Source organism: Oryzias latipes, chromosome 8, assembly GCF_002234675.1.
Source record: "Oryzias latipes chromosome 8, ASM223467v1".
In the NCBI taxonomy this organism is placed as follows: domain Eukaryota; kingdom Metazoa; phylum Chordata; class Actinopteri; order Beloniformes; family Adrianichthyidae; genus Oryzias; species Oryzias latipes.
In genome coordinates, this window is record NC_019866.2 from 525976 (window position 1) to 539582 (window position 13607).

Sequence of the window (13607 nt, forward strand, 5' to 3'; positions counted from 1 at the left end):
GCGCACAATGACGCTTTGGTAAGCTGTTGCGTAACAGCCCCGCCCCCGCGGTACACTGAAATGCCATTGGTTACAGCCGGAGAGCGTTCCAAAATCTGATTGGCTGATCAACAAACCCAGTGTTCTCTCCATCGAGGTGATTGACTGATACTTCCGCGTTTGGAAATTATTTTATAATAATATTAATAATAATAAAATGTTAAAATAAAAAAGTTAAAGTGCGGAAACACAGCTGGGAGTAATTTATGGAATTATGTAAATTTACAGGAAAGTTAAACTTCAAAATGCAGCAAAGTATAGCCGAAGATCCAAACTTTGTTCGCAAGGTCTTCACGTTTGAAGACAAGAAGAAGAATCCAGGAGAGACGCTGACGGTCTCCATACCTGAGGTTGGTCCACAAATATGATCTTTAGCTGACACCCCCCCCCCCCCCCCCCCCCCCTACAGGTGAGAAACTCACCTGAGCCTCTGGGGCCAGTTGTTCAAAGGTAAGCTGATCGGATTGGATCAAATCTTGAAAATGGGTCGTCCAAAAGGGAAAGAAGGAATCTGAAATCAGATTAGATCACAGAATCCAATCCTAGTTCTAATCTGGATCAAACCTTCAGTTTGTGTTGTTCTAAACTTGTCAGTAGGATTTGGATAACTTTGATCCAAACAAACTGGATTATCCTGATCCCAACAGGGGGTCGGATTTAAAGGTGGATTCCAGGAGGGAAATTGGTCAAATAATACATTTGTTTCATTTAGTGTTTATACTTTTATTTATATTTTGCAATTGACTTGTGTAACCGTTGTAACAGTGATAAAGTAGATACAGTAGACATAGGCTACCAGTTAAGCTATTCAGTAAAAACAATGAAATAATCCCAGAAACAGATTTCAATAACAAACAAAAATAATATATTCAATTCATCACCGTATATTAATTTCAAAGAAACAATCATCAAAGATGAGCCTGTCAAAAATAATGTCTACCAATTGCATCCTTTACTATACGTCCACTCAGTCCCTCCTTCTGACAGAATGCCAGAGGCTGGTCTGGTTCTTCAAATGGCTCAGGTGCATCATGAACATCATCACACAGAGGGACATTGCGCCTGGTAGCGATGTTGTGCAGGACGATACATGCTAGTATTATGTTGCAGCTCCCTGTGGTTCCACTAAGTAGTTAAGGCATGCAGAGCGCCTCTGTAGAACTCCATTTAAACGCTCAATTGCACATCTTGTTTTGCAATGAGCAGTGTTGAAGCGTGCCTGCGCTGGTGTGGATGCTGCAAGAAAAGGAGTTATCAGCCACGGTAGGATGGGTAGGCCCTGTCTCCTAATGTTATGCCATCCGGTCGGTTGGTTTGGAGCTCTCTGTATAGAGCACTCCCTCTCAGGATACGTGCATCATGAACAGACCCAGGCCACTTCATGATACAGTTTGTGACGATGATGAGGTCAGCATCGCCCACAAGTTGGATGTTGATGCTGCGCCTGCCCTTTAGTTGATGTACTCCCAATCCCTCTCATGAGGGATGTTTGTTATTTTTGTGTTTTTTCTCAGAATAACAATCTCTTACAGTGACCCCATGTTGGCTCTTCTACCTGCTCTTCACATAGCTGGTAGCCCGTGTTGTGATATGTTGTCCCATTTAGAGGACAGGTAATCTGGATCAGAGTGATGCAGTCCAATGTTGCTTTGAAAAACCGGCATAATAGTAAAACGGATTACCTGATCCTGCATAGGAGGAAATGTGATTTCCAAATCCAGATCATTTTGATCCAGAGTAAACTTTTTGAACAACTGGCCCATGGTGAAATCTGACTGTTTTGGTGTTCTTTACACCAGCTCTCTGCTGCCACCCCCCGTTCACTTCCATGCAGTGGTCACCTGATGTAACTACAAGCTGCCAGACATCTTCCCTCTGAAGCGGTTTCCAGCACTGTGATCATCAACAGCATCTCAAATAGTGTTTTGAATGACGTCATGCCGGAGTTTTAGAGATTAAATTATGAGCTAATATTTCCTAGCAGATAATTCGTTATTTTTCAGTCCTGCTTTCTTCCCGTCTTTGTGGAAAAGAATTTTCGGCTCACTGTGAGGATCTCAGGTCAAAGAAGAGAACCGACCCGATCTTTGAGGTTCCTGAGGTGTGGTGATGTTCTGCTTATAGAAATCTCCATTTTAGTCAAGAGACAGGATGGTCAATATGAAGCCCCGCCCTCCAGAGGGGGCGGGGTCACGTCTGTGAGAAAACAATTCTGTTTGCTGTTTTAAAAACTTGTTACGTTCTGCTGACGTTCAGGTTCTGGACCCGCAGTACGGCATGTATGTGTGGCCCTGCGCCGTGGTTCTGGCCCAGTTCGTGTGGAAACACAGAGAGGAGCTGAGCGGCAAGACGGTGCTGGAGGTGAGACCGTAACCAGGAGCCCAGATCAGCCGCAGTCTGGAAGAGATCAGCTGACGTTCCAAAGCTCAGACAGACCGAAGAGGTGGAAGGAAGAGCTCGGTTCCTCTGGGGAAGAGCTCGGCTCCTCTGCGGAAGAGCTCGGTTCCTCTGGGGAAGAGCTCGGTTCCTCTGCGGAAGAGCTCGGTTCCTCTGCGGAAGAGCTCGGTTCCTCTGCGGAAGAGCTCGGTTCCTCTGCCGAAGAGCTCGGTTCCTCTGCCGAAGAGCTCGGTTCCTCTGCCGAAGAGCTCGGCTCCTCTGCCGAAGAGCTCGGTTCCTCTGCCGAAGAGCTCGGCTCCTCTGCCGAAGAGCTCGGTTCCTCTGCCGAAGAGCTCGGTTCCTCTGCCGAAGAGCTCGGTTCCTCTGCCGAAGAGCTCGGCTCCTCTGCCGAAAAGCTCGGTTCCTCTGCCGAAGAGCTCGGTTCCTCTGCCGAAGAGCTCGGTTCCTCTGCCGAAGAGCTCGGCTCCTCTGCCGAAAAGCTCGGTGCAGAGTCACAGTCTTTTGTCTGTAGAAGGCTTGAGACGGTTCTGGTCCACAGAGTCCAGGTTCCTCAGCAGTGTCTCTGTGTTCCTCAGATCGGAGCGGGCGTCAGTCTTCCTGGCGTGGTGGCGGCGCGCTGCGGCGCCCGCCTCTTCCTGTCCGACAGCTCTGAGAAGCCGTCCTGCCTGCAGAACTGCCGGCGGAGCTGTGAGGCCAACGGACTGAGCGGCGTGGAGGTGCTGGGCCTCAGCTGGGGGGAGGTTCCCCCCGACCTCCTGCTGCTCCCGGAGCTGGAGGTCATCCTGGGGTCAGACGTCTTCTACGACCCTGAAGGTGGGTCCACCCCCCGACCCCCCCACGGCATGCTTCCAAAGGGCTCCGCTGCCGGCCTGGGGGGCCAGCGCCCCCTTGTGTTACTGACTGATGCAGCAGACCCCCATAGCTCCAGAACAGGGTCTCCTCGGTCCTTTCCAGGGCAGGAGCTCCGCTCTGGAACCAGGAAAGTTGAACGGGTCAAAATGTTCTGGTCAGAACCCAAAGGGGCGTGGTCTGGATCTGGCCGTCATGTCCGTCTTTGTTCCCTAAACCGTTAGCTGATCTGGCTCAGAAGCAGCTGCAGGTCCATTTAGGTTTTAATCTCAGACAGGAAGTGTCCTGGTTCCTGATCAGCTGTTTCCTGTTGCAGACTTTGAGGACGTTCTTGTGACGATTGTATTCCTGCTGAGGAAGAACCCCAGGGCCCGGTTCTGGACCACCTACCAAGTGAGGAGGTGAGGCTGCAGTCCTGCGTTCCTGCTGTTCTCCTCCTCTCTCTCATCTCTGCTGGTTCTCGTCTCCTCAGCGCCGACTGGTCCATCGAGGTTCTGCTCCGGCGCTGGGAGCTGGACTGCATCCAGGTCCCTCTGGACCAGTTTGATGCGGACAAACCGGAGCTGGCGGCGTCCAGTCTGCCGGGCCGCCACACCATCCAGATGATGATCATCACCAAGAAGCACGGCTGACCCGCTGCAGAGTGGAACCTTCCAAGACTGGAACGGGGGTCTTTAAAGTTGTTGGACCTGAACCCGGTTCTGGTCTGACTCGGTTGTTATCAGAGCTCCGCCTGTAGCCAGCAGGGGGCAGCGTTTCCCGTGGTTCTGTTGGGTTCCATTTGGTGGCCCCTTCAGTGATGGCGTGGCGCGAATCCAAACAGATGATCGAACTGAAGATGGTTCAGTTTATCCTGAGAGGTGTGACTGAGGGGGCGGGGCTTAATCTAGACCTGTTCTTCCCGAATAAACCGGGTCATCAGAGGTGGAGGTTCTGCTGAGTCTCTGTGTGGTTTGCAACGTTCTCAGCCTCACTTTGACTCCTCATCACATGTTCATACAGGCCCCTCCCACCTGGTTGGTGTTACACATGGCACCCCCCACGGTTACCACGGTTCTCCTGTTTGGTCCAAACTAGACTTCAGAACCAGGAGGACCATCAGAGGAGAAACTGCTTGAACAAAATCTTTAAGGATTTGGTTCTTAATGTTTTGTCTTCCTTGTTTTGTGAGAATTCTTCCTGCCAGCTGCTGTCTTTAAATCATTCAGGAATAAATCCGTCAATCAAACCTTTAGTGTGATTCCCTGCTCGGCCTGCAGGGGGCGGTGCTGAAAGCTGCAGCCTCTGGTCTCTTGTTTGTTCTTCGTTCAAAGTTTTCTCCGTTGTTGTTTGCGGACATTCATGTAAACATCAGACCGAGACGGAACCAAAGAGAACCTGAAGCTGGAACCAGGAGAACGTCACTGAACCGCAGCTTAGACGTCCAAACCTCTGAGGATGAGGAGGCAGGAGCTTCTTCTTCATTCTGAGGACGTGAGCGACAGCATTTCACTGCTGATGGTTCCAGATCAGAAACCCTGCAGGAATGAGTCCAGAGAAAAGTCAGCTGGGATTAGGGGGGGAGGGGGGGGGGGTTCTGATGAGGAGGAGCAGATCTGTGAACAGAAAAGTCTCAGCACACAGAACCGGGCTGCAGGGTTTTCATGAAGGTTCTGTAGGTGAAACAGAACCCAACAGGAAGTAGATGGCTGGAGGGGAAAATAAAAGTCTTGGTTTGATGGCATTGATTATAGAAAATAAAACAAATCACAGATTCATGAAACTTATTACAGAAATAATCAAATGATTGATTCATGTGTCTCATAATCATAAATGGAGGTTTTTCTGATGATGCAGGCAGTTCACACTTAGATTCAATAAAATAGTGATTATTAACAAATAGTGAAGCTTGATTTGTTACTTGAAAAGGGGCGGGAAGAAGCAAACTCAGAATCCCACGGAGTTACTTCATTAATACTTTTTCATATTGTCATCCTCTGGGGCCAAAAAGTTTAATCTGGATCAAAATGATCCGGATTTGGAAATCACATTTCCTCCTATGCAGGATCAGGTAATCCGTTTTACTATTATGCCGGTTTTTCAAAGCAACATTGGACTGCATCACTCTGATCCAGATTACCTGTCCTCTAAACGGGAGAACATATCACAACACGGGCTACCAGCTATGTGAAGAGCAGGTAGAAGAGCCAACATGGGGTCACTGTAAGAGATTGTTATTCTGAGAAAAAACACAAAAATAACAAACATCCACTTCCATTCATAATTTCTTTTATGATCCCTCATCTGAGTCACAAAAAATAAAAAAACAAATACATTGTTGATATTTTGAAGACGTCTTAAATAAAATGGCTAAATGTCCAATAGTTAACAAAATAAAGAATGTTCAGGGAGTTTCTTAATCTGAGGAGGAGAGAACAGCATTTCCAGGCTCTGCTTTTAGGAGGAGGATCTGCAGTTCTGCTTTGGTTGTTTTTACTTTACTGAATAGCTTAACTGGTAGCCTATGTCTACTGTATCTACTTCATCACTGTTACAACGGTTACACAAGTCAAGTGCAAAATATGAATAAAAGTATAAACACTAAATGAAACAAATGTATTATTTGACCAATTTCCCTCCTGGAATCCACCTTTAAATCCGACCCCCTGTTGGGATCCGGATAATCCCGTTTGTTTGGATCAAAGTTCTCCAAATCCTACTGACAAGTTTAGAACAACACAAACTGAAGGTTTGATCCAGATTAGAACTAGGATTGGATTCTGTGATCTAATCTGATTTCAGATTCCTTCTTTCCCTTTTGGACAACCCATTTTCAAGAATTGATCCAATCCGATCACTAAAATCCGATCAGCTTACCTTTGAACAACTGGCCCCTGGTTCTGATCAGATGAGGGGAGAATATTTTCTGACTATCTTCAGAAAATATTCTTTCATGATCTCAGGAAACAACATGAATCACATGTCAAGATGAATCCAGAAATCACCAAGTCAAGATCATTGATAGTTTACTGATGAAAAACAGAAAACACTTTGGCATCATTTCAGTAATCGTTATTATTACACATCCCAGATTAACAATGTAAAACTGGTTGGTTATTAAAAATCATTTATTATTTCACAACATTCAGGTTCAAACAGCCACGTTTTCCAAATGTAGTTTAGCGCCGCACACAGAAACTTTTCTTTGTTTGAGTTTCTACATCCCCTCATTTTGTAGCCTCCTGCATTTTCTAGAAACTCTTCGGGTTAAAATTCAGATTTTGGACGCATCTGTATTTTATTTTGATAGTCCAAGCCGGAAATTCCCTGTCGCGTTCATGGTGACTTGACGGCGTGTGTAAAACCGGGAGAGTCCAGCGGAGAGTGTGGCGTTCAGAGAGGAGGGAAAAGTAGATGGGGGGGTCCAAAGCGCGGACGGTTCGGTCCTGTTCGGTGGTTTTGGGTCAGACATGCGCACAGGAGAAGCACAGTTATGTTGCGAGCGCGTGAGGAGGAGCGCAGACGGAGCGCGTGAGGATCTTTTTCAGCGGGAATAACTCCACTTTCGCGGCTCTCGGATTCCAAGCTGCCGCGGTGCGTTCACGGCCGTCCTCCACAAAGTTTTCACGAAGACAAAAAAAGGCAAGTTCGGTTGAAATCTTGGTTACAAACCGGGTCCACGAGTGGGAAAGTGGGTTAACAGATCTGCCCCGCAGTGGAACGAGGCCGCGGGGCCAAAGTCGGCGGAGGCCGGCCGCTGCCGTTGTCCCGAGGCTCGAACTTAGCGGAGTTCCCCGCAGAGGAGACTCTGCTGGCGGACGCGGTGTCCGCCCCGAACCGCTGCCGCGCGGGGCTGATGGGGGTGGGACGTGGGGTGGGTGGGGTGCTTATGTAACTTGAGCTGTAGGTCTGGACTCCAGAACCAGGACTGGGGGTAAGGCTCTGCCCCCTCCCGACCCTCAGCCTGGACGGCCTGCTGTGTTTACACAGCAGAAGAGCTGCCGGTGCGTTCAGGTGGCTTCTGTGCCGACGTCACACAGGTGTGTGCTGCCTTCAGGACCGTCTGCCGGAAACTCTGATGCAAGATGGGTGACAGAACATTTTGTTGAAATTTTCCCAAAATTTTATTTCATGAGTCTGCAGGAGCTTCAACTGTTGGTCAGCTGTTGTGAGAGGGGCGGAGCTTTAATCCAAACCTTCAGATGTTAGTCAGCTGTTGTGAGAGGGGCGGAGCTTTAATCCAAACCTTCAGATGTTAGTCAGCTGTTGTGAGAGGGGCGGAGCCTCAGCTCACACCTGCAGATGTTGGTTGTTGACGTATTTTCTGAGCAAACATAACTTTGGTCCGACTGAGAAACGGCGATGCATTTAAGTGCTTTATGTAAACAGGATTCTTGAGCTTCGAGTTCAGATCCCAGATCTGTCCCTCCCCTCTTCTAATCTGTTACCTTCCTCCTTCTACATCAGTGAGGAAGCAGAACTTCATCTGGAGGAAGAGGAGATTCTCACCTGAGGCTGTTCTCCTCCTCACCATGGGGCCCTAAGGGGGGCGGAGCTTTCTGTAAAGATTGAGGAAGAGGAGGAAGCATGGGGAAGGAGCAGGAGCTGCTGCAGGCGGTGAAGAGCGGAGACCTGATGACCACCCAGAAGCTGCTGTCCAAACTGAAGAGCAGAACCAGTAAGTCTGGCTCCGACAGAATCCGGGTTCTGCTGCAGACGTTCCCTCAGGAAGTTCTTGATTTTACATCAGACCATGTTTTTCCTGCAGTTCTGATTTCAAAAAGTATGAAAGTAAAATTCACAACTGCATCCCAGACATGAACAAAACTATACAAGTGTTCTGGGGCGAGGGGTGAGTGTTCTAGGGCGAGGGGTGAGTGTTCTAGGGTGAGGTGTGGGTGTTCTAGGGTGAGGTGTGGGTGTTTAAGGGCGAGTGGTGGGAGTTCTAGGGCGAGGGGGGAGTGTTCTAGGGTGAGATGTGGGTGTTCTAGGGTGAGGTGTGGGTGTTCTAGGGCGAGGTGTGGGTGTTCTAGGGCGAGGTGTGGGTGTTCTAGGGTCAGGTGTGGGTGTTTAAGGGCGAGTGGTGGGAGTTCTAGGGCGAGGGGGGAGTGTTCTAGGGTGAGATGTGGGTGTTCTAGGGTGAGGTGTGGGTGTTCTAGGGCGAGGTGTGGGTGTTCTAGGGCGAGGTGTGGGTGTTCTAGGGTGAGGTGTGGGTGTTCTAGGGTCAGGTGTGGGTGTTTAAGGGCGAGTGGTGGGAGTTCTAGGGCGAGGGGGGAGTGTTCTAGGGTGAGATGTGGGTGTTCTAGGGTGAGGTGTGGGTGTTCTAGGGCGAGGTGTGGGTGTTCTAGGGCGAGGTGTGGGTGTTCTAGGGCGAGGTGTGGGTGTTCTAGGGCGAGGTGTGGGTGTTCTAGGGCGAGGTGTGGGTGTTCTAGGGCGAGGTGTGGGTGTTCTAGGGCGAGGTGTGGGTGTTCTAGGGCGAGTTGTGGGTGTTCTAGGGTCAGGTGTGGGTGTTTAAGGGCGAGTGGTGGGAGTTCTAGGGCGAGGGGGGAGTGTTCTAGGGTGAGATGTGGGTGTTCTAGGGTGAGGTGTGGGTGTTCTAGGGCGAGGGGTGAGTGTTCTAGGGCGAGGGGTGAGTGTTCTAGGGCAAGGGGTGAGTGTTCTAGGGTCAGGTGTGGGTGTTTAAGGGCGAGTGGTGGGAGTTCTAGGTCGAGGTGTTCTAGGTTGAGGTGTGGGTGTTCTAGGGTGAGGTGTGAGTTTTTCTAGGGCGAGGTGTGGGTGTTCCAGGGTCAGGTGTGGGTGTTCTAGGGTGAGGTGTGGGTGTTCTAGGGCGAGGGGTGAGTGTTGTAGGGCGAGGGGTGAGTGTTCTAGGGCGAGGGGTGAGGTGTGAGTTTTTCTAGGGCGAGGTGTGGGTGTTCCAGGGTCAGGTGTGGGTGTTCTAGGGTGAGGTGTGGGTGTTCTAGGGCGAGGGGTGAGTGTTCTAGGGCGAGGGGTGAGTGTTCTAGGGCGAGGGGTGAGTGTTCTAGGGCGAGGTGTGGGTGTTCTCTAGGGTGAGTGTTCTAGGGTCAGGTGTGGGAGTTCTAGGGCGAGGTGTTCTAGGTTGAGGTGTGGGTGTTCTAGGGCGAGGGGTGAGGTGTGAGTTTTTCTAGGGCGAGGTGTGGGTGTTCCAGGGTCAGGTGTGGGTGTTCTAGGGTGAGGTTGCTGGAACCATAAAGACATTTGGAAATGCATGGTGGGTAAAGGAGGAGCAGTTAGGATGATGATCGGAGGAAGAGGAGGAGGAGACGCTTTTCTTCTTCCTCATGTTTTAGTTCTGGTCAAAGCTCATATCAGACAATAGCGCCCCCACATGACCGCCTGATGGAACCGCGTGATATTTTCCAGATGGTTCTGTTCGCTCCAGACTTTGTTGAGACAAACATGGGCGGTTCCGGTCCAAATTGGGCGATAATGAGGAGCTCTAAGCTCAGCCTGAAGCTTGTCTCGTCTTCTCTGCCTCCTGTTCGGTTTGAGGAGCACGGGGGAGGGGCTGACAGGAGGTGGGGTCCAGAGGGGTTATTCAGAACCGAAACCCCCCAGCAGAGGAGTCCAGAATGACCTTCATGGTGTCCTCACCTCCACAGCATCTTCATCTTCTGCTACAAACCGAAGAGGAGTTGCCAATCAAAGCCAACGAGGAACCTTTTAGAATCTGAAGAATCGTTTGTTCTGGAAAGTTTCTCTACTTTTCTGGAGAAACTGGTTTTATTAAATTACATCAAGTTGGAAATATTTTTAAAAAGCCAGAGAATTCCTGTCCAGCTGGAACAAAGAAAACCTGAACGCAGCAGATCCTGAAGGACAGAACCACCACGCTTACGTCAACCATGAGGCTTTGATCAGATCAGAACCCTTGGTTCTGAAGAGCGCGGGCCGGACCAGGCGGTGGAGGGGCCTCCGGGAGGCTGCTCCGTTGCATCTGCTGAGCTGTGGTTCCATAGTGGTTCCGTTCGGTTCAGCGCCAAACAGAACCTGGGGGGATTCTGTCTGCAGACCTCAAGCTGGGGGGGGGGGGCAGTGGAGATGCTGCGGTGGATCCTGAACCCGTCTCTGTCCGGAGCCATCTGTGAACCGGTTCTGATCCAGCCCAGGTCCAAACGCCAGGAGCAGCAGTGGAGAAACCCGGGTGAGGAGCAGACGCTGTTCGTCCTGGACCGAAGAGGAAGCAGAACGCCGCGGCTGCTGCTGCTGCTCGAAGAGGCGGGGTTTCGCCACACTGACCAGGTAATGGAAAGAACGTGGCCACACCCCCCCAGGTTCTGGTTCTGCTGAAGAAGACCTGCGTCTGACGAGCTGCACCCGGAAGAACCAGCCGCTTTTTGGAGAACCCGCTGGAACGTTGAGATGGGAAGCAGTTAGAGCCCCAGGAAGGCCGTCCCAAGGCTGCGTGGCCCCGCCCCCAGCTTTCCTGGCCGGTGGGGGCGTTGATCAGTCCACTTTTAAAACGAGCAACAAGAACACAAACTGAACCTAAAGCACCAAGTCCTCTGGGTCAGAACCATCTGGACCATCAGAACTTCCAACACGTTCCTGTAAGACCGACCAAGACCCAGGAAGCAGAAACAGCCAGTAGTGACCAGCCATCCCATAATTGACCCCCCTCTTTGAGGATGTTTGGTTCTCATGGCGATCATGGTGACATCTCACTCTCTCCTGTTATTTTCGGGTTCCTGGTTCTGCCTGAAGGCCCGTCAGCATCTCGTGTTTCTGATCCAGTTTCGTTGGTTTGAAACCGGACTTCAAACTTTAACTTCTGTCCTGCTGATGTTTTTCAACTGGTTTGGACCTGACGGCTGATCCAGAGATGAGGCCTGCATCGTTCCGGAGTGAGACTCTAGCTTGGACGCGTTTGCCACGCCGCTCGCCCGCGCCGCTCCTCCGCGCCGCTCCTCCGCGCCGCGCCGCTCCTCCCGGCGTGCGTCTCCGTGTGAACTGAGGAGTCTTAAATATTCATAATCACTCATGAATATTTATGTTTGAGCTCATTTCTGATGTTTGGAATATTCCTCTTGATTTCTCGTTTTCAGCTTCATCTTTTATTCTTTAGGATTTCGGTTCCTTTTCCTCACATTCATGCAGAAAGGCGCCTCTGCTTTTGATGTCACTCCTTGGTTCTCCTGGAGGAACCTGGGAGAACTTCCCTCCGCAGGGAGGCCGTTCTTTGCTGTGATGGCGTTATGCAAGGGCAGCTCTGGGGGCCACATGAGTGGCACTCTGTGCATGAAGGGGCGTGCACGTGCCCCCGTCCGGTCAGGTTAGGATCGTGTGACGTCTGGGAGCTTCAGGAGCGGCTCTGGCGCCGGCGTTTGTTCGTGGCGGCCTGAGCTGAGGCCGTCCTCCACGTGTGCGTGAGAGGCAGAAACGTCCAGCTGAGCTCGGCTGATTGCCTCTGAAGGTTCCCGGCTCTGGCAGCGTGCACGAGGCTGTGCACGAGGCCGTGCACAAGGCCGCGCTCGCCTTTAGGCGGAGAGCTCCCATCTCCGCTATTCCTCTGAAAGGTAGTTTTCCGGGCCGGCATTCCAGCAGCGTGACATCATGGGGCCTTTCTTCCCGCTGCATTCAGGCGCCACTCGGACAATGGCGAGCTGAGGGACAGCTCCGGGGCTTTGGGGGGGGGCTTCAGCTGAGGGAGACGTCATGCTGATTGCAGCCTCTCCCGCCTCCTCAGGCTCCACAGATCCAGGAGTTCCAGGCTTCAAACGGCGGGCTGACCTACATTTGGCTCCTCCCCCATCATATCGTATCTGCAGTGAGCGAGGGGTCCGATGGTTTTTAACATCCAGAGCTCTAGACAGTAGTTCGGGGTCAGGGCAGGAACTCGGACGCAGGACTGTGGATGGTCAGCGGGGCAGCCATGGTCGTGACCCTGGGTTGCTACGGTGATTCCTCCCGGAAGAAAACTGCTGCAGCGCTGAGGAGGCGGGGCCTCGTCACAAAGATGGTGAACATGAATGTTTCCAGAAGGTTTCCGCCTCGAACCGATGAAAATGTCTGTGGTCACTCAGAATGGCGAGGAAGGGTCCGTCCTGAGTGCAGGAAGGGGTGTGGAACCAGAACAATGAGATGGGGAGAGGAACCGACTCCACCCGCCTCTTTCCGAACATCCTGACTCTGCAGAGCTTTGATCTGCAAAAGCAGGAAGTTCTGAGAACTTTGGGTGGATCAGGAGCGCTGGAACTGCACAAGGCGGCCGGTCAGAGTCCAGACCTTCTCAGGATCTTCATTCAGTCTGATGAGGATCCAGTTAGAGACCGGGCCAGAACATTTTCAGCTTGAATGGTTGATAAGTCCACTTTTTCACGGTCAGTGAACGCATCACAGGCACAGTGATGGGAAAGCTGATTTTCTTCCCTGTCAGTAGAAGCAGCCATCCACCTATTTCTAACCAGAACCTGTCTAGTCAGAGCTTGGACCCATCCGGGCCTTGGTCTCTGGGATTGGAGGTGAGGCTCGGACATTTTAGAGAAAGTCGGATCAGATCTGCTCCTCCAGGAGGGGGTTCTGGAGGGAGGAACATCCAGGAACCTTCATGAGATGAGGACAACCAAGAGCATCACTGTATGGATGGATGATGGATTATGGATGGATGATGGATGGATGTATGGATGGATGATGGATGGATGTATGGATGGATGATGGATGGATGATGGATGGATGGATGGATGATGGATGGATGGATGGATGATTGATGGATGGATGATGGATGGATGATGGATGATGGATTATGGATGGATGATGGATGGATGATGGATTATGGATGGATGATGGATGGATGGATGGAGGATGGATGGATGATGGATGGATGATGGATGGATGGATGGATGGATGATGGATGGATGGATGGATGGATGATGGATGGATGGATGGATGGATGGAGGATGGATGGATGGATGATGGATGGATGATGGATGATGGATGGATGGATGATGGATGGATGGATGGATGGATGATGGATGGATGATGGATGGATGGAGGATGGATGGATGATGGATGGATGGATGGAGGATGGATGGATGGAGGATGGATGGATGGATGATGGATGGATGGAGGATGGATGGATGATGGATGGATGGAGGATGGATGGATGATGGATGGATGGATGGAGGATGGATGGATGGATGATGGATGGATGATGGATGGATGATGGATGGATGATGGATGGATGGATGGATGATGGATGGATGGATGATGGATTATGGATGGATGGATGGATGGATGGATGGATGGAGGATGGATGGATGGAGGATGGATGGATGGATGGATGATGGATGGATGGATGATGGATGGATGATGGATGGATGATGGAT

At 50.9% G+C, this 13607-nt stretch overlaps 2 protein-coding genes across 7 annotated transcripts in view; both read left to right on the forward strand.

Annotated features, from left to right (window-relative positions):
• The first annotated feature begins 9 nt into the window (after positions 1-9).
• On the forward strand, positions 10-5166 carry mettl23 (methyltransferase like 23). Of its 5 annotated transcripts, none has more exons than XM_004084781.4 (6): positions 10-136; positions 268-389; positions 2296-2400; positions 3012-3249; positions 3602-3686; positions 3758-4513. In XM_004084781.4, exons 2-6 carry the CDS (start codon positions 285-287, stop codon positions 3915-3917), a joined length of 693 nt encoding a protein of 230 aa, XP_004084829.1. In that variant the 5' UTR covers positions 10-136; positions 268-284; the 3' UTR covers positions 3918-4513. The 5 variants fall into 5 exon arrangements, with proteins under 5 accessions (XP_004084829.1, XP_020555865.1, XP_011491412.2 ...); XM_011493111.1 differs by lacking the exon at positions 10-136 and adding an exon at positions 2043-2140 and having other exon boundaries at positions 302-389; XM_020700206.2 differs by lacking the exon at positions 10-136 and having other exon boundaries at positions 224-389.
• A 1992-nt stretch (positions 5167-7158) lies between these two features.
• The window catches only part of caskin2 (CASK interacting protein 2), a 31272-nt gene continuing 24823 nt past the window's right edge, over positions 7159-13607 (forward strand). The window contains exons 1-2 of one of the 2 annotated variants that reach the window (XM_023957193.1): positions 7159-7353; positions 7732-7942. In XM_023957193.1, the coding sequence (XP_023812961.1) occupies positions 7852-7942 (91 nt within the window). In that variant the 5' untranslated portion in view covers positions 7159-7353; positions 7732-7851. The remainder of the gene's footprint in view (positions 7354-7731; positions 7943-13607) is intronic. The other variant, XM_023957194.1, reaches the window with a different exon arrangement.